The sequence below is a fragment of the Chiloscyllium plagiosum genome, unplaced genomic scaffold, assembly GCF_037043375.1.
Source record: "Chiloscyllium plagiosum isolate Xiang-an unplaced genomic scaffold, Cpla_swu_hap1 HiC_scaffold_21, whole genome shotgun sequence".
In the NCBI taxonomy this organism is placed as follows: Eukaryota; Metazoa; Chordata; class Chondrichthyes; order Orectolobiformes; family Hemiscylliidae; genus Chiloscyllium; species Chiloscyllium plagiosum.
Genome location: NW_028270159.1, coordinates 49,111,464 through 49,135,250, shown reverse-complemented (window position 1 = coordinate 49,135,250; position 23,787 = coordinate 49,111,464). Strand labels below are relative to the sequence as shown.

At 46.5% G+C, this 23,787-nt stretch overlaps 1 protein-coding gene across 2 annotated transcripts in view; it reads left to right on the top strand.

The window, feature by feature from the left end:
• Nucleotides 1-20,569, top strand: part of glipr2 (GLI pathogenesis-related 2) — a 68,663-nt gene extending 48,094 nt beyond the window's left edge. For both annotated transcript variants that reach the window (XM_043719848.2, XM_087998554.1), the window contains 3 exons: nt 911-1,129; nt 8,858-8,935; nt 17,594-20,569. In XM_043719848.2, coding sequence (XP_043575783.2) covers nt 911-1,129; nt 8,858-8,935; nt 17,594-17,757 — 461 coding nt within the window. In that variant the 3' untranslated portion in view covers nt 17,758-20,569. The remainder of the gene's footprint in view (nt 1-910; nt 1,130-8,857; nt 8,936-17,593) is intronic.
• The last annotated feature ends 3,218 nt before the right edge of the window (nt 20,570-23,787 follow it).

Here is a 23,787-nt window from a genome sequence, read left to right as displayed (position 1 = left end):
AAGCTATTTTTTGGATTTTTGCTCCTTGCCTTGTTATGTGCACTCTATTGCTTCACTGTATGATGTGAGCCTGTAAGACATAGCAGCAGGAGTAGACCCTTCGACCCAATGAGTCTGCTTCGCCATTCAATGAGATCATGGCAGATCTGATAATTCTCAACTCCAAGTTCCTGTGTTTAACTATAACCCTTGATTCTCTGACCAGTTATAAATCTGTCTATGTTAGCCTTCAAAATATTCAATGATCCAGCCCTCTGTGGTAAAGAGTTTCACAGATTCACTACCCTCTGAGAGAAAACAAATTTCTCCTCATCTCCATCTTAACTGTGCAACACCTTACTCTTGAAATATTCTGTCTGGACGTATACTCTGCCAAACAGAGAAAAAAACCTCACCACATTATGCCACCAACCTTATATATTTTAAACTGGTGAGTAACAAGTCAGAAACATCCTGCTGATTGCAATCATTACAGGAACACTATTAGGTGGGTGACTCACTCTTTCCATTTGATGGCGGAGGCTATGACTCTTTGACACTTCTGAGGGAATTGCCCTAGATAGCGAACAAGGTAAGATTACAAACCTTGCTATATCAAGAAGTGAATAAGATGCAATGCAAACATGCCTTTAAGGAGAAAACTAAATAGGTAATGAGGCAGAAAGGAATATGGGAATATAAAGATAGGATTGGATAGAGCAGGGTGTTAGTAGATTCCTGTGGAGCATTAATAATGAATGGATCTGTTTTGTTAAATGGCTATTTCTGTACTGAGAATGCTGGGTACATATGTAAATGCCACATTTACATTTCACTAACATTCATCATGCCAATAAGATGAACAATGAATTACACTACAGCCTCAGTAATGTTCTGTGGAAGCTATCAATAGACAACTGATGTTTTACAGACAAGGAAGCAAAAGCATTTCTTGCTGAACTGCTTCAAGAACACAACAGATTGCGAGCCCTGCATCAATCACAGCCACTCCAGTTAAACTCGGATCTCTCCAAACAAGCACAGGAATGGGCAGATCATCTCGCTGAGACCCGTGCGCTCCAGCACAGTAACACCGAGTATGGCGAGAACCTCTGGTACAAATGGAGCAGTGAGGCAAAGCCACCAACAGGTAATGAGCTCAGAGTGCAGCATGAACTTCCAAACAACTTAGACTTTAGCCTAACTCCCGTGGTCAGGGAGGCAAGAGTTTCAGGTTGACCTCCTGGGGGGAGAGATGAGGGTTTCAGACTGCCCTGCCATGGAGGAGTTAGGGTTCAGACTGACCTCCCGTGGTCAGGGATGTGCGGGATCAGAGTGACTTCCCGTGGTCAGGGAGGTGAGGGGTCCCTCCCTTGGTCAGTGAGGTAAGGGGTCAGACTGATCTCCCGTGGTCAGGGCGAAGAGGGCTTCAGAGAGACGATCCGGCAGGGGTAGGTGAGGGTTCAGAGTGACCTCCCGTAGTCAGGGAGGTGAGGGTCTAGAGTGACCTTCCATGGGGGAGGTGAGGGTTAATAGTGACTTCCCATGGTCGGGGAGTGAGGGTTCAGAGTGACCTCCCGGTGTGGAGATGAGGGGTCAGAGTGACCTCCCATGGTCAGGGAGGTGAGGGTTCGGGATGACCTCCTGTGGTCAGGGATGTGAGGATTCAGAGTGACCACCCGTGGGGAAGGTGAGGGTTCAGAATGACCTCCCATGGGGGAGGTGAGGGTTCAGAATGACCTCCCGTGGGGGAGGTAAAGGGTTCAGAGTGACCTCCCATGATCAGGGAGTGAGGGTTCAGAGTGACCTCCCGTGGGGGTTCAGAATGACCTCCCGTGGTCAGGGAGGTGAGGGTTCAGAATGACCTCACGTGGTCAGGGAGTGAGGGTTCAAAGTGACCTCCCGTGGGGGAGGTGAGGGTTCAGAGTGACCTCCCTTGGGGGAGGTGAGGGTTCAGAGTGACCTCCCGTGGTCAGGGAGGTGAGGGTTCGGGGTGACCTCCTGTGGTCAGGAATGTGAGGGTTCAGACTGATCACCCGTGGGGAAGGTGAGGGTTCAGAATGACCTCCCGTGGGGGAGGTGAGGGTTCAGAATGACCTCCCGTGGGGGAGGTAAAGGGTTCAGAGTGACCTCCCATGATCAGGGAGTGAGGGTTCAGAGTGACCTCACGTGGTCAGGGAGTGAGGGTTCAGAATGACCTCACGTGGTCAGGGAGTGAGGGTTCAAAGTGACCTCCCGTGGGGGAGGTGAGGGTTCAGAGTGACCTCCCGTGGGGGAGGTGAGGGTTCAGAATGACCTCCCGTGGTCAGGGAGGTGAGGGTTCAGAATGACCTCCCGTGGTCAGGGAGTGAGGTTTCAAAGTGACCTCCCGTGGGGAAGGTGAGGGTTCAGAGTGACCTCCCTTGGGAGAGGTGAGGGTTCAGAGTGACCTCTCGTGGTCAGGGAGGCGAGAGTTCAGAGTGACCTCCCAAGGGAGGTGAGCGGTCTGAGTGGCCTCCCGTGGTCAGGGAGGTGAGGGTTCAGAGTGACCTCCCGTGGTCAGGGAGGTGAGGGTTCAGAGTGACCTCCCGTTGGGGAGGTGAGGGTTCAGAGTGACTTCTCGTGGTCAGGGAGTGAGGGGTCAGATGACCTCCCGTGGGGGAGGTGATGGTTCAGTGCGACCTCCCATAGTCAAGGAGGTGAGGGTTCAGAGTGACCTCCCTTGGGGGAGGTGAGGGTTCAGAGTGACCTCCCATTGTCAGGGAGGTGAGGGTTCAGAGTGACCTCCCGTGGTCAGGGATGTGAGGATTCAGAGTGACCTCCCTTGGTCAGGGAGGTGAGCAGTCAGAGTGACCTTCCGTAGTCAGGGAGTGAGTGTTCAGAGTGACGTCCCATGGTCAGGGATGTGAGGGTTCAGAGTGATGTCCCGTGGTTTTGGAGGTGAAAGTTCAGAGTGACGTCCCATGGGGGCGGTGAGGGTTCAGAGTGACCTCCCGTGGTCAGGGAGGTGAGGGTTAATAGTGACTTCCCATGGTCGGGGAGTGAGGGTTCAGAGTGACCTCCCGTGGTGGAGGTGAGGGGTCACAGTGACCTCCCATGGTCAGGGAGGTGAGGGTTCGGGGTGACCTCCTGTGGTCAGGGATGTGAGGATTCAGAGTGACCACCCATGGGGAAGGTGAGGGTTCAGAATGACCTCCCGTGGGGGAGGTGAGGGTTCAGAATGACCTCCCGTGGGGGAGGTAAAGGGTTCAGAGTGACCTCCCATGATCAGGGAGTGAGGGTTCAGAGTGACCTCCCGTGGGGGTTCAGAATGACCTCCCGTGGTCAGGGAGGTGAGGGTTCAGAATGACCTCACGTGGTCAGGGAGTGAGGGTTCAAAGTGACCTCCCGTGGGGGAGGTGAGGGTTCAGAGTGACCTCCCGTGGGGGAGGTGAGGGTTCAGAATGACCTCCCGTGGTCAGGGAGGTGAGGGTTCAGAATGACCTCCCGTGGTCAGGGAGTGAGGTTTCAAAGTGACCTCCCGTGGGGAAGGTGAGGGTTCAGAGTGACCTCCCTTGGGAGAGGTGAGGGTTCAGAGTGACCTCTCGTGGTCAGGGAGTGAGGGTTCAGAGTGACCTCCCGTGGTCAGGGAGGCGAGAGTTCAGAGTGACCTCCCAAGGGAGGTGAGCGGTCTGAGTGGCCTCCCGTGGTCAGGGAGGTGAGGGTTCAGAGTGACCTCCCGTGGTCAGGGAGGTGAGGGTTCAGAGTGACCTCCCGTTGGGGAGGTGAGGGTTCAGAGTGACTTCTCGTGGTCAGGGAGTGAGGGGTCAGATGACCTCCCGTGGGGGAGGTGATGGTTCAGTGCGACCTCCCATAGTCAAGGAGGTGAGGGTTCAGAGTGACCTCCCTTGGGGGAGGTGAGGGTTCAGAGTGACCTCCCATTGTCAGGGAGGTGAGGGTTCAGAGTGACCTCCCGTGGTCAGGGATGTGAGGATTCAGAGTGACCTCCCTTGGTCAGGGAGGTGAGCAGTCAGAGTGACCTTCCGTAGTCAGGGAGTGAGTGTTCAGAGTGACGTCCCATGGTCAGGGATGTGAGGGTTCAGAGTGACGTCCCGTGGTTTTGGAGGTGAAAGTTCAGAGTGACGTCCCATGGGGGAGGTGAGGGTTCAGAGTGACCTCCCGTGGTCAGGGAGGTGAGGGTCTAGAGTGACCTTCCGTGGGGGAGGTGAGGGTTAATAGTGACTTCCCATGGTCGGGGAGTGAGGGTTCAGAGTGACCTCCCGTGGTGGAGGTGAGGGGTCACAGTGACCTCCCATGGTCAGGGAGGTGAGGGTTCAGAGTTACGTCCCGTGATCAGGGAGGTGAGCGGTCAGAGTGACCTCCCGTAGTCAGAGAGGTGAGGGTTCAGAGTTACGTCCCGTGATCAGGGCGGTGAGTGTTCAGAGTGACCTCCCGTGGTCAGGGAGGTGAGGGTTCAGAATGACCTCCCATGGGGGAGGTGATGGTTCAGCGCGACCTCCCATAGTCAAGGAGGTGAGCGGTCAGAGTGACCTCCCGTGGTCAGGGAGGTGAGGGTTCAGAGTGACCTCCCTTGGGGGAGGTGAGGGTTCAGAGTGGCCTCCCGTAGCAGAGGAGTGAGGGTTCAGTGTGACCTCCCGTGGTCAGGGAGGTGTGAGTTCAGAGTGACCTCCCTTGGGGGAGATGAGGGTTCGGAGTGACCTCCCGTGGTCAGGGCGGAGAGGGTTTCAGAGTGACGACCCGGCAGGGGGAGGTGAGGGTTCAGTGTGACCTCCCGTGGTCAGGGAGGTGAGGGTTCAAAGTGACCTCCCATGGTCAGGGAGGTGAGGGTTCAGAGTGACCTCCCTTGGGGGAGGTAAGGGTTCAGAGCGACCTCCCATAATCAAGGAGGTAAGGGTTCAGAGCGACCTCCCATTGTCAGGGAGGTGAGGGTTCAGAGTGACCTCCCGTGGTCAGGGATGTGAGGATTCAGAGTGACCTCCCTTGGTCAAGGAGGTGAGCAGTCAGAGTGACCTTCCATAGTCAGAGAGTGAGTGTTCAGAGTGACCTCCCATAGTCAGGGAGGTGAGGGTTCAGAGTGATGTCCCGTGGTTTTGGAGGTGAAAGTTCAGAGTGACGTCCCATGGGGGCGGTGAGGGTTCAGAGTGACCTCCTATGGGGGAGGTGAGGGTTCAGAGTGACCTCCTATGGGGGAGGTGAGGGTTCAGAGTGACCTCCTATGGGGGAGGTGAGGGTTCAGAGTGATGTCCCGTGGTTTTGGAGGTGAAAGTTCAGAGTGACGTCCCATGGGGGAGGTGAGGGTTCAGAGTGACCTCCTATGGGGGAGGTGAGGGTTCAGAGTGACCTCCCGTGGTCAGGGAGGTGAGTGGTCAGAGTGACCTCCCGTGGTCAGGGAGGTGTGGGTTCAGAGTGACTTCCCATGGTCAGGGAGGTGAGCGGTCAGAGTGACCTCCCGTGGTCAGGGAGGTGTGGGTTCAGAGTGACTTCCCATGGTCAGGGAGGTGAGCGGTCAGAGTGACCTCCCGTAGTCAGGGAGGTGAGCGGTCAGAGTGACCTCCCGTAGTCAGGGAGGTGAGGGTTCAGAGTTACGTCCCGTGATCAGGGCGGTGAGTGTTCAGAGTGACCTCCCGTGGTCAGGGAGGTGAGGGTTCAGAATGACCTCCCGTGGTCAGGGAGGTGAGGGTTCAGAATGACCTCCCGTGGTCAGGGAGGTGAGGGTTCAGAGTGACCTCCCGTGGTCAGGGAGGTGAGGGTTCAGAGTGACCTCCCGCAGCAGAGGAGTGAGTAGTTAGAGAGATCACTCAGAGGGATATTTTAGATGTTTAATAGATTGAATCAACTTTGACAGCGATTCTTACGATAATAGAATCATAGAATCCCTACAGTGTGGAAGCAGGCCATTCAGCCCATCAAGTCTATACTGACCTTCCAAACAGCATCCCACCCAGACCCAGTCCCGGTCCCCTATCCTATCCCTATAACCCTGCATTTCCCATGGCTAATCCATCTTTCATGCACATCGCTGCACACAATGGGCAATTTAGCATGGACCTTTGGACTGTGGAAGGAAATCGGAACATACAGAGGTAGAAAGTGCAAGCTCCGACAGACAGTTGCCTGAGTTTGGAATTAAACCCAGGTCCTGGCGCTGTTAGACTGCAGTGCTAACCATTGAGCCATCATAGCACCCAATATTTAATTGAATAATAACAGATTCAGCTAAGCCTGAATGTGAGCTCTGAGAAAGAGAGGGTAAGTTACACTAACCTTATAGCCTAACCTCTAACAGTTAGACAATGAAAACTGGAAGCTTCTTAACCAATTTTAATAATGTCTTCTGGCCCTGCCCACCTGTTCTGCCACAGGAAGGTGACACAATAAGTCACACTGGGCCAAAATGATATCTTCTAGTCAGTAGTGTCTAACCAAGATGGGTGTGAATTGATTGGCAGTTATTCTTAATATCCCCTTGGTACCATACAGTCATAGGCCTAAGGCCTCTTGAGATGGGTCTGCAGGTTTAATATTAGTGTACAAGTTGACTGCTGTATTTTATAAATCAAAGATGCTTTGTTTTCATTTTAAAAAAATAACCACAATCTGAAATAATGTCATTTTTACTGCAAAGTTGGATTCAAACATATATGGGGGGAAGTTGTGTCTGGTGTAGCAGTAAGGGATAAACAGCTGCAGGCTACATCTGAGGTACCATCATCCACATCGCTATACTTGCTCCTCTCAAAGAACAACCCTCAATCCTCCTCCTTGCTGTGCTGTCAATACAGGAGTAACTTGCATTGTTGTAGTACCTAAAACATCCAGATGCACTTCAAAAGAGAATGGTTAAACAAAATTTGACATTGTCCGACGAAGGAGATGTGCTTTCAGGGGTATTGGAAAGAAATAAAGAAGTCTAAAAGTTCAAAATCGTGGCCACCAAGAGTGGATGGATCCCTAAGCAGCAACAGCACAGATAACACAGTGCTGTGGGCCTGAGTTACATCACAGAGATTAGGATATAGGTGAGGCCATGATGGGATAAAAAGAGAATTTTAAAATCAAGGTGCTCAGGATCAGGAGTACAGGTCAGCAACACACACAGTTGCTGAGTGTTGTTTGCAATGAGTCTATGTTTGATTTTGTAAGTCTGTTTACTAATAACAATCACTATGCTTGATTGGTGAAGCCTGACTTGGAAAAGTATCACAAGCTGTAGAAGGAGCTGGAAGCTTAAACTGAAGCATAAGAGTAGGTATTCTTTTAACTAATTCATGGGATGTGGACATTGCTGGCTGGAGCAGCGTTTATTGCCCATCCCTCATTGCCCAGAGGGCTGTTGTAAGCCCACATTGCTGTGGGCCTGGAGTCACAAGTAGGCCAGACCAGGTAAGGACGGCAGCTTCCTTCCCTAAACCAGATGTGTTTTTCCAACAATCAACAATGGATATATGGTCATTATTAGACTCTTAATTACAGGTTTGTTTTCTATGAAATTAAAATTCCACCATCTGCCATAGGCCATCACCTCCCTTTTACAGCCAGTGTGTCATGTTTACATGTATATAAAATATAAACAACACACAACAGTGGGTGAACAGGAATTTACATAACCTTGTTTTTAACCCCTATCTAATTACCACAACTTCTATCCACTCCCAAGGTAAAAGGCAGAAAGTCAAAACCTTTCTCACCCTCAACTAATTCATCTCCTCCTATGCCATTCTGCCAGCCTGTCTTCATAACTGTTTTCCTCAACATGAGCTTGTTTGATTTCAAATCCAATAATATTTCCAGGAGAAAATTTATTAATGGCTTAAAACAGACGACTGAAAACGTGTGTCGTGTGAAGTGGATTTTCCAGCATTTAGCCGAGATGGGTTTCTCGATCAGAAGGCCAAATGCGAGTGAATTGAGAACCAGCACCAAGCTGCTGGTTAAGAAGCCAGCAGGTTGCTAGGATTGAGAAATTTCACAGTTTTCAAATCTTGAGAAGGAGGGTGTGAAGAATTGCAGATGGTTCATTTTAACTCATTTAATATCAAACCAGTGTGAAGTACGAACAAGTAGAAAAAGCAATTATATATATTACATTCAGAATAAATATAGGCCATTCAACCCATGACAGTGTGATGCCTCACCTCCTCCGCTCTTCACGTAACCCTATTATCATAATATTCTATTACTTTCTCCTTATACATTGTTCTGGTTTCCCCTTAAATACACCCACTCCTTGTGATAGTAAGTTCCAGACCCTCACCATTCTCTGGGTAAATTTCACCATTCACCAGGGTTGGGGGGCACGGTGGCTCAGTGGTTAGCACTGCTGTCTCACAGTGCCAGGGACCCAGGTTTGATTCCAGCCTCAGGTGACTGTGTGGAGTTTGCACATTCTCTCCATGTCTGTATGGGTTTCCTCCAGGTGCTCTGGTTTCCTCCCACAGTCCAAAGATGTGCAGGCCAGGTGAATTGGCCATGCTAAATTGCCCATAGTGTTAGAGGCATTTAGTGTTAGGGAAATGAGTCTGGGTGGGTTACATTTCGGAGGGTCAGTGTGGACTTGTTGGGCCAAAGGGTCTGTTTCCACACTGCAGGGAGTCTAATCTAATCTAAAAAAGTTTTGTTTCTTTGTTTATATTTAAAAGTGAGAAAGTGCCACTGTACTATAATTACTACAATATTTAACTTTTAACCTTGTTCTTTCTTTCTTAAGATCTGTACCTGGGTAATTGTGTGTCGACATTATTCACTTTCCACTGTACTCCTGTACTTTTGTACTTGAGTAGATGTGACAATAAAATCAAAATCTTAAGTCAAAATCCTGATTGTTATTGGATTTATTAGTGATGAGCTTACATTTATAACCCTTTCAAATCCTATCATAAATATCTTTGTTTTGTTTTAGGGATCGAAGTAAGTGAATCCTGGTACAATGAAATCAAGAAATACGACTTCAAATCTCCTGGTTTTAAGAGTGGAACAGGTGAGAGAAATGGGAAATACAAGGTATTTGAGACAGTAACATATACTAAGAAAGTCAAAAGTAGAGAGCAATAAGGAAGAAGAGAGGCAGATGTGTTGTCCATTGCACTGAGTAACACTACCTGCTATTGAACCAGCTTTATTTATATCTCCCCAACAAATCGGACAGTAAAACAAAGTGCTTAAATTTTGCAACATATCACAAGATTGAGATAGATTCAGGCACTAGTTATTTTACAGAGAGGCAGCAACACAGATAAGCACTACCTGCCAATTCTTCTCGAAGTCACAAGGACACCTTCATTTAATGTCATTCAGTCATCACTTTTGGATGAAAGTCCGAAATCTCCCTATTCACTGTCACTGCAGGTGACTGCAGCAGTTCCTGAAGGCAGCTCACCAGCACTTTCTTGAGGACAATTAGAGATGGACAATAAATGCTGCCTCAGCCAGCGAAGCCCACATCCCATGAACAAATCAGTACAGAGAGGCAGAGTCATATGAGAGCAGTACAGAGTTATCTGAGAGAAAGACAGCTGGAGAGATAGAGTAGCAAAAAATATTCAGGTATAATACCACCGGGGCGGTACGGGGGCACAGTGGTTAACACTGCTGCCTCACAGCACCAGGTATGAGGTTCAATTCCAGCCTCAAGCAACTGTGTAGAGTTTGCACATTTCCCCCGTGTCTGCGTGGGTTTCCTCCAGGTGCGCCGGTTTCCTCCCACAGTCCAAAGATGTGCAGGTTAAGTGAATTGGCCATGCAAAATTGCCTGTAGTGTTCAGGGATGTGTAGGTTAGGTGCATTAGTCAGGGGTAAATATAAGATAATAGATTAGGGGAATGGGTCTGTGAGGGTTACTCTTCGGAGGATTGGTGTGGGCTTGTTGGGCCAAACGGCCTATTTCCACACTGTAAGGATTCTATGATTCTATGATAATAACTCTCTATAATATATAAACATAATACATAAGGTGCAATCAAGCACCATATAATGATTGAGAAAGATGGGGGTTAATGTTCTGCTCAGGATCCAATGCTACTGTAAAGCACAAATATCCCTGGAGGATAGCAAATGTGGTTCCCTTGTTCAAAAAGGGGAGTAGGGATAACCCTAGTAACTATAGGCCGGTGAGTCTCACTTCTGTTGTGGGCAAAGTCTTAGAGAGAATTGTAAGGGATAGGATTTATGCACATCTGGATAGGAATAATGTGATCAAGGATAGTCAGCATGGTTTTGTGAAGGGCAGGTCGTGCCTCACAAACCTTATTGAATTCTTTGAAAAGGTGACGAAGGAGATTGATGAGGGGAAAGCGGTAGATGTGGTATATATGGATTTTAGTAAGGCGTTTGATAAGGTTCCCCATGGTAGGCTACTGCAGAAAATACGGAGATATGGCATTGAGGGTGAGTTGGAGGTTTGGATTAGGAATTGGCTGGATGGAAGAAGACAGAGGGTAGTAGTTGATGGCAAAGTTTCTTCATGGAGTGCCGTCACTAGCGGTGTTCCGCAAGGATCTGTTTTGGGACCATTGCTGTTTGTCATTTTTATAAATGACCTGGAAGAGGGGTTAGAAGGTTGGGTGAGCAAGTTTGCGGATGACACGAAAGTCGGTGGAGTTGTTGACAGTGAGGAAGGATGTGGCAGGTTACAGCAGGATATAGAGAAGCTGCAGAGCTGGGCAGAAAGGTGGCAAATGGAATTCAATGTAGCTAAGTGTGAGGTGATTCACTTTGGGAAGAATAACAAAAAGATGGGGTACTGGGCTAATGGTCGGATACTTGGTAGTGTGGATGAGCAGAGGGATCTTGGTGTCCATGTACACAGATCTCTGAAAGTTGCCACCCAGGTAAATAGTGCAGTGAGGAAGGCATATGGCGTACTGGCTTTTATTGGTAGAGGAATTGAGTTCCGGAGTCCTGAGGTCATGATGCAGTTGTATAAGACTCTGGTGCGGCCGCATCTGGAATATTGTGTGCAGTTTTGGTCGCCATACTATAGGAAGGATGTGGAGGCACTGGAACAGGTGCAGAGGAGGTTTACCAGGATGTTGCCTGGTATGGAAGGAAGATCGTATGAGGAAAGACTGAGACACTTGGGGCTGTTTTCATTAGAGAAAAGAAGGTTTAGGGGTGACTTGATTGAGGTGTACAAGATGATTAGGGGGTTAGATAGGGTTGACAGTGTGAACCTTTTCCCGCGTATGGAGTCGGGTATTACAAGGGGGCATAGCTTTAAATTAAGGGGGGGTAGATATAGGACTGAAGTTAGGGGTAGGTTCTTCACTCAGCGAGTCGTAAGTTCATGGAATGCCCTGCCAGTAGCAGTGGTGGACTCTCCCTCTTTATGGGCATTTAAGCGGGCATTGGATAGGTATATGGAGGATAGTGGGTTAGTATAGGTTAGGTGGGCTTGGATCGGCGCAACATCGAGGGCCAAAGGGCCTGTACTGCGCTGTATTCTTCTATGTTCTAACAGTGGAACATGTGACATTCTTGTCCGGTTCTATTGACAGACCCCAGACTCACTCCAAAAAAATGGACCTCTATTGCATTTTACAGAACAATTGATGAATCTTATCCTGTGCCGTCATATATAAAGTCTTCTGTGCACTGAAGACTACCCTGAACATGGTGACCAACCCACAGATATTGGTACCAAAGTGCACTGTGAAAAGGTGACAATTCCAGATCCACTGGCACCCCAAACCAATCTGGAAATATAAACACCACTATCTCCCACTGTCACAGGTCTTATAACCAATAGGCATGTAGAAACATTGAATCATAGAAAATAGTAGCAGAAGGTCATTCAGCCCTTTGAGGTTGCTCTACCTTTTTTTTAGATTAGATTCCCTACAGTGTGGAAACAGGCCATTTGGCCCAATAAGTCCACACCAACCCTCAGGAGAGTAACCCACCCAGACCCATTTCCCTCTGGCCAATGCACCAATCACTGCGGGCAATTTAGCATGGCCAATTCACCTAACTTGCACATCTTTGGACTGTGGGAGAAAACCGGAGCACCCGGAGGAAACCCACACAGACATGGGGAGGAAACTCCACACAGACAGTCAGCCGAGGCTGGAATCGAACCTGGGACCCTGGCGCTGTAAGGCAACAGTGCTAACCACTGAGCCACCGTGCCACCCTTTCAACGTGACCATGGCTAATCGCCCAACTCAGTACCCTGTTTCCTCTTTCTTCTATTACTCTTGATCCCTTTAACACAGAGAATTATATCTAACTTCTTCTTAACACTTCAATATTTTGGCCTCAATCACTTTGTATGGCAGAGAATTCCACCACTCTCTGGGTGAAGACATTTCTCCTCACCTCAGTCCTAAATGACCTACACCATATCCCTAAGCTGTGGCCCCTGGTTCTGGACTCCCCAGTCATCAGGAACATGCTTCCTGAATTTAACATGTCTAGCCCTGTTAGAATTTTATAGATGTCTATGAGATTCCCCTTCATTCTTCCAAACTCACTAAGGCCCTGTACAATTGCAGTAAAAAATTTCTGCTCCTGAACTCAAATCCTCTCACTATAAAAGCCAATATATTTGCCTGCTGCGCCCGCATTCATAATTTCAGCGACAGGTATACAAGGACACCAAGGCCCCATTGCACCTCCTGCTTTCCCAAAATAACATCGTTCATTTAATAATCTGCCTTCCTGTTTTTGCTACCAAAGTGGAACTTCTACAAGAGCTCTGACTGCTGCTGCAATAGATTTGTGCGTCAGCCTGCCAGGCGATTGGCCATATTACCGCTAGGTCTACAGTCCAGAGATACAAGCAGAAGGGCTCTGCGATTAGCCAAATATGGTTACTGCCTCAAGTTGAGCTCAGACATAACCCATCCAACAGCAGCGATGGTGCATGGAGATCAGTGCACTATGATGTGAACCCTGTTACTGGTGTACTATCAAGCTATTTTCAACAAGTAACACTCCTCCCTCTTCAATCCTACATTAGATTAGATTACATTACAGTGTGAAAACAGGCCCTTCGGCCCAACAAGTCCACACCGACCCGCCGAAGCACAACCCACCCATACCCCTACATTTACCCTTACCTAACACTACAGGCAATTTAGTATGGCCAATTCACCTGACCTGCACATCTTTGGACTGTGGGAGGAAACCGGAGCACCCAGAGGAAACCCACGCAGACACGGGGAGAACATGCAAACTCCACACAGTCAGTAGCCTGAGGCGGGAATTGAACCCGGGTCTCTGGCGCTGTGAGGCAGCAGTGCTAACCACTGTGCCAACTGAAATGTAGGCCAGCCACTGCATTTACTCTTCCAGTGTGGAGACACCTGGAAGGTTTGGGATTAAAATGGCAGAGTAAAAACACTCACCAAGGAGAAGCATGAACATGGCTTGTAATTCCGTGAGTCTCAAATGCTAAGGCAGAAGATGTTTCAGCTGAGAAAAGGATTCAATGGACAAACTACTTCCTATGGTAAGGGACTAAGCAATAAGGGGATGCAATCTCCAAGTTGAAGAGTGTGAGTGCAAGCTCGAATCATTTTATACTTGGTGTGAATCTGGAGTATCGGAGGCCTTTTGGAGGTTTATAAAATCATGAGGGTCATGGATAGGATAAATAGACGAGGTCTTTTCCCTGGGGTGGGGGAGATCAGAACTAGAGGGCATAGGTTTAGGGTGAGAGGGGACAGATATAAAAGGGACCTAAGGGGCAACTTTTTCACGCAGAGGGTGGTGCGTTATGGAAAGAGCTGCCAGAGGAAGTGGTGGAGGCTGGTACAATTTCAGCACTTACAAGGTATCTGGATGGGCATCTGAATAGAAAGGATTTAGAGGGATATGGGCCAAGTGCTGGAAAATGGGACTAGATTAGGTTAGATTTAGATTTAGGTTACCTACAGTATGGAAACAGGCCCTTCAGCCCAACAAGTCCACACCGACCCTCTGAAGAGTAACCCACCTAGACCCATTCCTCTATCCTGTATATTTACCCCTGACTAATGCACCTAACACTACGGGCAATTTAGCATGGCCAATTCACCTGACCTGCACACCTTTAGACTGTGGGAAGAAACCGGAGCATCCAGAGGAAACCCACGCAGGCACAGGGAGAATGTGCAAACTCCACACAGATAGTCGCCCGAGGCTGGAGTCAAAACCGGGTCTCTGGTGCTGTGAGGCAGCAGTGCTAACCACTGAGCCACCGTCTGCCCATTAGGGTATCTGGTCAGCATGGAAAAGTTGGACCGAAGGGTCTCTGTGTTGTACATCTCTATAACCCTAGAACTGTAATTAGAGCATTCAAGCCTGCGATTTAGCAGTTTTTATTAGGATATGATATCAATGGATATGAATCAAAGATGTGTAGATGAATCTAAGATGCAAATCTCCGACTGATTCGCAAAAGAAGTTCAACTAGCTGAATTACCTTCTTGTTTCAATGTAAGTTCCATGGTAAAAACAGTAGAGTCATATCCAAATAGCACAAATTGGGGAAATAAATTGGTGCTGTTTTGTTTTAAAGTTCTCCCAAGTATTTCTAATTGGGCAAAATATGGTATGGCAAGGTATGGCAAGTGGACAGTAGTTGAAAATATGCAGAGGAGGACAGGTGTTGTTAGATTCCATCTGTTTATCTGCTATTACTCTGGCAGTTACATCATAGCAATCAATTCCCATCAATAGGAGAAACTAGATCATCCCAGCTGGTTGAATGGCCTTTCTCCATGCCTTAATTCTGTGAATTCTGCAATCTGGAATAGTTCTGTTTGGAGTAAAGGAGGCTAAGGAGAGATGTAATTAGCCAACATTATAAAGCTGGGGGAGTTTGCTCTGCCTAATTGCCTATTATATTTTGCACATCATACAACAATCATATTTCAAAGGGTTACTGCATGAGCTGTAAAGTTCTTTAACCAGGGGGCCTGGCCTCAAAAAGAGGGGGAGTAGATTTAGGACTGAGCTGAGGAGGAACTTCTTCATCCAAAGAGTTGTGAATCTGTGGAATGCCCTGCCAAATGAAGCAATTGAGGCTTCCTTGTTGAATATTTTTAAGGCAAATTTTTTAACATTATGGGAATTAAGGGTTATGGTGAACGGGCAGGTAAGTGGAGCTGAGTCCACAAAAAGATCAGTCATGATCTTATTGAATACTCTCGCTCCTATTTCTTACTTAATAATGTTCTTAATGGAGGTGCTCAAAATTAAAGATTTAATTAAGAGAACCTTTTTTAATACTGGCAGGTGGGTCAGCAACCAAAGGACACAAACAACAAGTCATTGGCAAAAAAGAAGGCAGGGAGCATTGACGGTAACAGAGTGAGATGTTGTAAATTGGCCTACATTGCCTGGAAAGGCAGTGGAAGCAGATTCAGTCATAACTTTGAAAAGGGAAGTAGACAACATGAAAGAGAAAAGGCTTTAGGGTTGTGAGAAAAGAGATTGAGAAGTGAGACTAAAACAAACAGAAACGCAAGAGAAACAGACCATGTCTGACAGCAAAGAGAAACAGGGTTAATGCTTTGAGTCTGATTTGACTGTTCTTCAGTTCAGAAGACATTATACCAGTTAACATTAATGTTGTTACTCTTTCTGTAGATACTGCCAGTCTTACTGAGTTTCTTTCACAACTTATGTTTTTATTTAGGAAGTGAGAATAATGGGAATGTTCATTCACAGATTTGTTTCAGTTAAACAAATTACTTCCTTTTCTGCTGAAAAACCTGGTGTGCAGTAAACTCAGGCATGGTGGAAGGAAATCTACTGTACACACAAACTCAGCTATTCCTCCAATTATGCTACATTAACCAACATCATAGAGTCATTGAGTCAGAGAGTCATACAGCACAGAAACAGAGCCATTGGACCAACCAGTCCATGCTTAATGTAATCCCAACCTAAACCAGTCCCACCTGATCCATACCCCTCTAACTCTTTCCTATTCATGTACTTATCCAAGTGTCTTTTAAATGTTGTTACTGTGTCACCTACAGCACTTCCTCAGGGACTTCATTCCGCACGTGAACCACCCTCTTGTGTAAAAGATCTGCCCCCTCAGGTCTTTTTTAAATCTCTTTCCTCTCACCCTAAAAATGCGCCCCCTAGTCTTGAAATCCCCCATCCCAGGGAACAACACTATCCATACCCCTCATGATTTTATAAACTTCTATCAGAGTGCCTCTCAACCTCCTACACTCCAGTGACGATAGTTCCAGCCTTGAAGCCTCTCCAGCTTAATAAAATCCTTCCTATAACAGGGAGACCACAACTGAACACATGTTTCAAAAGAACTCAGATTGTATTCCCAAATATTATTTTCTAAATCCTTCCCTAATAGCACTGTGACTCTACCTAAACCAAATAGACTGCAGTGGTTCACAAACACAATTCACCATCACCTTAACAAGGGCATTTGGGGTTGGGCAATTAACATTGGTCCAGTCAGTGACACATCTGAGCAATTTGTTTAAGAACTGAATGACCCTTGTTGAGAATATTTTCATGGATAAGCACATGGATGATGATGGGATAGTGTAGGGGAACGAGCTGAGAATAGTTCACAGGTCAGCGCAACATTGAGGGCCGAAGGGCCTGTTCTGCGCTGTATTCTTCTATGTTCTATGACACACCATTTGGATGTTGTTACAAGTCATTTGATTGAATGCATTAAAAAAAGGGGAAAGATTACACAACTGGGACAGCAATGTGAGGTAAGGTAGTCCAAGCAGGTTAATTTTTGCTGGGGTCAGGTTTTAAGGTTCACACTGCACTTTCTGTTGGCACGCATGGTGGCCATTATTCACTTGTGAACTCTAATGCTGAGTACTATATAACTGCGCCATCCTATGGGCAACATAGGATGGCATAGTTATATTTTCATATGTGATGTCTGTACAACTGTCCTTTCAGCTATGGGAGCACAGACCGTAGGCTAACAGTCCACCTGCCTTACTGATTTATTTTAAGTTTATCCCAAGTAATTGGGCAAAATACGTAGTAACACCACAAGGTATGGCAAGTGGGCAATAGTTGAAAATATGTAGAGGAGCAAGGCATTGCTAGATTCCATCTGTTTATCTACTAATACTCCAGTAGCCGCATGGGACAATGGTAATGCAATTGTTGATTAATCATAGCAATCAATTCCTATCAGTAAGAGAAACTAGATCATTCCAGCTGGGCTGAATTGCCTCTTTCTGTGCCGTAGTTCTGCGAATACCGTGATCTTGAATAATTTTCTTTGGAGTAAAGGAGGTTAAGGGGAGGTTTAATAGAGGTGCTCAAAGTTAAGAGTTTAATTAAGAGAAGCTTAATTAAAGCTGACAATCCCACTGCCTTACTAAAGAGAGTGTTGAGCCATTGGGTATAATGTCTTTCACAGGGCATTTCAAACCAAGGCCCTATTTGCCCTCTCAGATAAGCATAAAAGATTCAAAGAACAGCAAGACTGTTCTCCATAATGTCCTGATATTTATTAACAGATTTATTAGCTAACATTATAAAGCTGTCGGCGTTTGCTCTGCACAATTGGCGATTACATTTTCCACACTGTGCAATGACAATACGTCAAAGGGTATTCCAGCGGCTGTGAAATGCTTTATGGATCTTGCGTCTGTGCAAGGCTCTATAAAACTGCAAGATTTTCTTTCTGTATTGATTCTAGGCCACTTCACACAGATGGTGTGGAAGGAATCACATGAGCTGGGTGCTGGCTGTGCTACAGATGGGAAGGGTATGTTCATGGTGGTAGCGGTCTACAATCCAGCAGGAAACATCACCAATCCCGGATACTTCGAGAAAAATGTGTTACCTCCCAGTAAAAATTAACCAAGGAAGAAGACGACTGGAGTCAAATGTCAAACATTGTACTAATGTACACTGATGATTGCATGGGATTAATAGGAATTTCATTTGGGGCTTAATCAATTTAATTTAAATAGGATTGTTTTCCAAGTTTTGGGTGGATTTTACCACAATATATTTTTAACAAGATCATATAACAGAAAATTACTTATCCCTGATTTTATTTTCTATTCATTTATGGGATGTGGGTGTCATTAGCTAGGCCAGCGCTTATTGTCCAGAGGGTTTGGAGGCACATGTGGGCAAGAAGGCTGTTTCCTTCCCTAAAGGACATTAGTGAACCAGATGGGTTTTTCTAACAATCAAGATGGTCATCATTAGACTTTTAATTCCAGATTTTAATTGAATCTAAATGCCACCATCTGTCATAGTGGGATCATTACTGGGGTCTCTGTGTTAATAGTCTTGTGATAATAGCACTGGGCCATTGTCTCCCCTTCCTTAGCTCCTTCATTCGTACTATGCTGTTAGCTGTTGGGATGTAATTCTTTCTTTCCTCCTCATTTCCTCCCTTGAAAACGCTCATTAAAATCAACCTCTTTGACTACCTTCTTATTATCTCCTCATGTGATTCGACATGACATACTGATTCCTGGGATGGCAGGACTGACATGTGAAGAAAGGCTGGATAGAACCATGGTTGTAGGTGAACGTGAGGACTGCAGATTCTGGAGGTCAGAGTCAAGAGTTTGGTGCTGGAAAAGCACAGCAGGTCAGGCAGCATCTGAGGAGCAGGAAAATCGCCTGAAACGTCGATTTTCCTGCTCCTTGGATGCTGCCTGACTTGCTGTGCTTTTCCAGCACCACTCTAATCTTGACTAGGGTTGCACTCATTGGAATTTAGAAGAATGAGGGGAGCATCTCATAGAAACATAAATCCTGATGGGACTGGACAGGCTAGATACAGGAAGAATGTTCGTAATGTTGAGGAAGTCCAGAACTAGGGATCACAGTCTATGAATAAGGGGTAAGCCATTCAGGACTCAGCTGAGGAAGAATTTCTTCACTCAGAGAGTTGGGAACCTGCAGAATTCTGTACCACAGAAAGCTGGTGGAGCCAGTTTGTAGTTATATTCAAGAGGGATCTGGACATGCCCCTTGCTACTAAAGGGATCAAGGGGTTTTTGGAGAAAGAGGTAGTGAGATATTGAAATTGCATGATCAGCCACAATCATATTGAATTGTGGTGGAGGCTCGAAGGGCCGAATGGCCTACTCCTGCATCTATTTTCTATGTTTCCATGACATCAATTTATTTTCGACAGCAATCCTTGCAAAAACCTTGGAATATTTTAGAGTGCTAAAGTGCTATATAAATAGAAGTTGTTGTTGGGAAATGCTTGGAGTATAATGTGTCAAGCACTTTGTGGATTCCTGCAAATTCTCATCTCAGTAACTGGTAAAGGGCTTTGAGTTATTAACTCTGTTTATATACTGGGTGTGTGGTTATTAAAGGGTTATACTGGGCCAGAGTATCCTCATAAGGCAACTCCAGCAGAATTACAGACAAAGAAATGTTTCAGCATTATCCCAGAAATGTGTTCAAGCTGGAGCTGAACAAGGGAGACTTTACAATTTGCTCACTGACTTGCTTCACCTCAAAATGTGAAGGGGCTGCGAGCTCAGAGACAGCAACAGCCACTGGGTATCTCTGCAACCTCCCTAATACTCTCACAGCTTCTGTCTGCCATGCCCTCTACTGTTACAGATACCTCATCCCGTCTCCTGCTCCAAGTGACAGACTGCAACAAATTCCAAGCTTCAAAATGGAGTCACATCGGGAGAAAGTTTAGGAAGCACTGTCGTATTGGGTTCATTTTATACTTTATGCTAGTCCATGCACTGATTTTAAATGCTTTCTAAAACTGCAGTCACATTTTCTGTTTCCCTTCAACTAGCAGCGAGTGAATAACAGCCGTCCAATGCAGATGCACACAGGCCTCCTTTAGAACCCTGGCAATGCACACCATAATAACAGTGTTACGAAATGAGGCTGCCAGGTTTACCAGGATGTAACTAAAATGTTTTCTCCTTGGGACCAGGAAACAATTATCCACTTATGCAGCAACAGCAGTTCAGGATGTGAGTCTGCACAAGTCACTGTTTATTCTCAGTGCTCTTTGCCAGTGTACGCTGCATTAACACTCAATACCAATTCCTGCCAATAAACTGCAAATTAGTCCATCACCCCTTCAGCAAGGATTGCAACTCAGTCATCCATTATTCTGGAGATGTGATCACATGATTTCTGACCTCCAATCAAGATCCAATCAAACAGCCTTCCCTATCCATATCTCCAAAATATTTAACAAAGAAGGTAAAACTATTGGGTTTTTTAAATTCATTTTTTAAGATCAGTGTCCATGCAATTAAACTATATAACAGAATGGGCTCAAGGTGTGAAAGGCCAACTATGTTCATATGGTACCCACCTTTTGAACATCTCAGACTATATCTCCAACAAGTGGCATGGTGTACATAATAGCTGGGGCCAAAGCCAGATAGAAGGAGGTTGACTAATTTTGGATTACTGAATCAACCTGGCATGAATAAGCCTCAATAATATAAGTGTTCATTGTGATTAATTCCAAACCATGTGTCACATCTGCTGATTTCCACTTGTGGCATTGGGATCTGTTTAAATAATAATGTCGAACTCATGATTTGGAATTGCAAAAAGGGTGAAAAGAGTCTACAATATATGTTTTGACTTAATATTATGCTTCTGCCATGTAACCACCTGTGGATATTCTTTACATTAAAAATTGCTCAAGGTATTTTTTGTGGTCTGCATTAAATTATTCCTCTCTACATTTCAAATTGCTACCAAGGCCCCTCTCCAACTTCTTTACTGTGTTCATATTCTAGCTCTGAGACTTTCATAGAGTCATAGAGATGTACAGCACGGAAACAGACCCTTCAGTCTAACCCGTCCATGCCGACCAGATGTCCAAACCCAATCTAGTCCCACCTGCCAGCACCTGGTCCATATCCCTCTAAACCCTTCCTATTCATGTACCAATCCAGATGCCTTTTAAATGTTGCAATTGTACCAGCCTCCACCATTTCCTCCAGCAGCTCATTCCATACACGTCCCACCCTCTGTGTGAAAAAGTTACCCTTTAGGTCTCTTTTATATCTTTCCCCTCTCCGCTTAAACCTATGCCCTCTAATTCTAGACTCCCCAACCCCAGGGAAAAGACTTTGTCTATTTATCCCAACCATGCCTCAGCTGATGCTATGCAGTTTGCTAATCTCAAAACACAAAAATCCCAGGAGATCACAATCACCTTGAATGGAAGAGGGTTGGCCAGACCATGGCTCAGTCAGCACAGCCTACAGTTCGTTATGGCTGATGTTAGCAGGTAATGTGAAAGCATTGATATTCCCACTTTCTATTTTAACCGCTCTGCTAATCCACTTATTTTAAGCAAGTGATCAATTCCGCTACAATCGATACAACATGAACATGTTCAGCACTTTGCCAACAGTAATGCATCTCTAAAAGTTTAGCTCAGATAAATGCGAGGTCCTGCATTTTGGGAAAGCAAATCTTAGCAGGACTTATACACTTAATGGTAAGGTCCTAGGGAGTGTTGCTGAACAAAGAGACCTTGGAGTGCAGGTTCATAGCTCCTTGAAAATGGAGTCGCAGGTAGATAGGATAGTGAAGGCGACGTTTGGTATGCTTTCCTTTATTGGTCAGAGTATTGAGTACAGGAGTTGGGAGGTCATGTTGCAGCTGTACAGGACATTGGTTAGGCCACTGTTGGAATATTGGGTGCAATTATGGTCTCCTTCCTATCGGAAAGATGTTGTGAAACGTGAAAGGGTTCAGAAAAGATTTACAAGGATGTTGCCAGGTTGGAGGACTTGTGCTATAGGTAGAGGTTGAATAGGCTGGGGCTGTTTTCCCAGGAGCGTCAGAGGCTGAGGGGTGACCTTATAGAGGTTTATAAAATCATGAGAGGCATGGATAGGATAAATAGACAAAGTCTCTTCCCAGGGGTGGGAGTGTCCAGAACTAGAGGGCATAGGTTTAGGGTGAGAGGGGAAAGATATAAAAGAGACCTCAAGGGCAACTTCTTCACGCAGAGGGTATTACGTGTATGGAATGAGCTGCCAGAGGATATGGTGGAGGCTGGTACAATTGCAACATTTAAAAGGCATCTGGATGGGTATGTGAATAGGAAGGGTTTGGAGGGATATTGGTCGGGTGCTGGCAGGTGGGACGAGATTGGGTTGGCATATCTGTTTGGACAGAAGGGTCTGTTTCCATGCTGTACATCTCTATGACTCTAAATGGAATTATCTTTGTCTCTGTACTCTGCCAGTGTCTGTCTCAGTTTTTCCAAGTGTGCGCGAGTACATATGTATGTGTGTGACTTTCACAGTCTGTATGTGTGCGCCTCTCACAGTCTGTATGTGTACTTTTGTGTCCCACATGCAGATGTCCCAATCTGATTTTTGCAAATTTGTTAATGGGATATGGGCCTTACCGGCTGGGCCAAGCATTTGTTGCTCATTCCTGATTGTTCATAAGAAAGTGGTGGGCTGCTTTCTTGAACCACTGCAGTCCATGTGGTGCAGGTACAGCGCTGTTAGGAAAGGAGTTCCAGGATTTTGACTCAATGACACTGAATCATTAGCAAACAACTCAATTTCTGACTTTAGGATGGAGAGCAGGTCTTTGCTAAAGAAGCTGATGATGGTTGGACTTCAGATATTATCTCAAACCTGCTCTGCCACTGAGTGAGATATGGGCTGAGCTTGTTCACCTGGACTATCACACGTAAAGTTACGACATTTTTACTATGTAGAAAGCGCTCAGAAAGTAGTGCTTCCAAATAAAGCTATTAGACTATAACCTGGTGTTGTGTACTGTTGGGAACATCGGGAGAGGAAAAAACGGAGGGCTTGGAGGCCCTGGTCATGGCAGATGGAGGTGTAGAGGGATTGGATATCCATGGTGAAGATGAGGAGTTGGGGGCCGGGGAAATGGAAGTCTTGGAGGAGGTGGAGGACGTGGGTGGTGTCTCGAACGTATATGGGGAGTTCCTGGACTAGGGGGGATATGACAGTGTCGAGGTAGGTAGAGATGAGCCCAGTGGGGCAGGAGCATGCTGAGACAATGGGTTGGCCAGGGTGGTCAGGCTTGTGGATCTTGGGAAGGAGGTAGAACCGGGCAGTGCGAGGTCCATAGTCCGGGAACCCCGCACTGCCCGGTTCTACCTCCTTCCCAAGATCCACAAGCCTGACCACCCTGGCTGACCCATTGTCTCAGCATGCTCCTGCTCCACTGAACTCATCTCTACCTACCTCGACACTATCTTATCCCCCCTCGTCCAGGAACTCCCCACATACGTACGAGACACCACCCACGCCCTCCACCTCCTCCAAGACTTCTGTTTCCCCGGTCCCCAATGCCTCATCTTCACCATGGATATCCAATCCCTCTACACCTCCATCCACCATGACCAGGGCCTCCAAGCCCTCCGTTTTTTCCTCTCCCGACGTCCCCAACAGTACCCTTCCACCGACTCTCTCATTCGTTTGGCCGAACTGGTCCTCACCCTTAACAATTTCTCCTTCGAATCCTCCCACTTCCTCCAGACCAAAGGGGTAGCCATGGGCACATTTATGGACCCCAGCTATGCCTGTCTCTTTGTTGGCTACGTAGAACAGTCCATCTGCCGTAATTACACCGGCACCACTCCCCACCTCTTCCTCCGCTACATTAATGACTGCATTGGCACCACCTCATGTTCCCGCGAAAAAGTTGAGCAATTCATCAACTTCACCAACACATTCCACCCTGACCTTAAATTTACCTGGACCATCTCTGACACCTCCCTCCCCTTCCTGGACCTGTCCATCTCCATTAATGACAACCGACTTGACACTGACATTTTTTACAAACTCACTGACTCCCACAGCTACCTGGATTACAACTCTTCCCACCCTACCTCTTGCAAAAATGCCATCCCGTATTTCC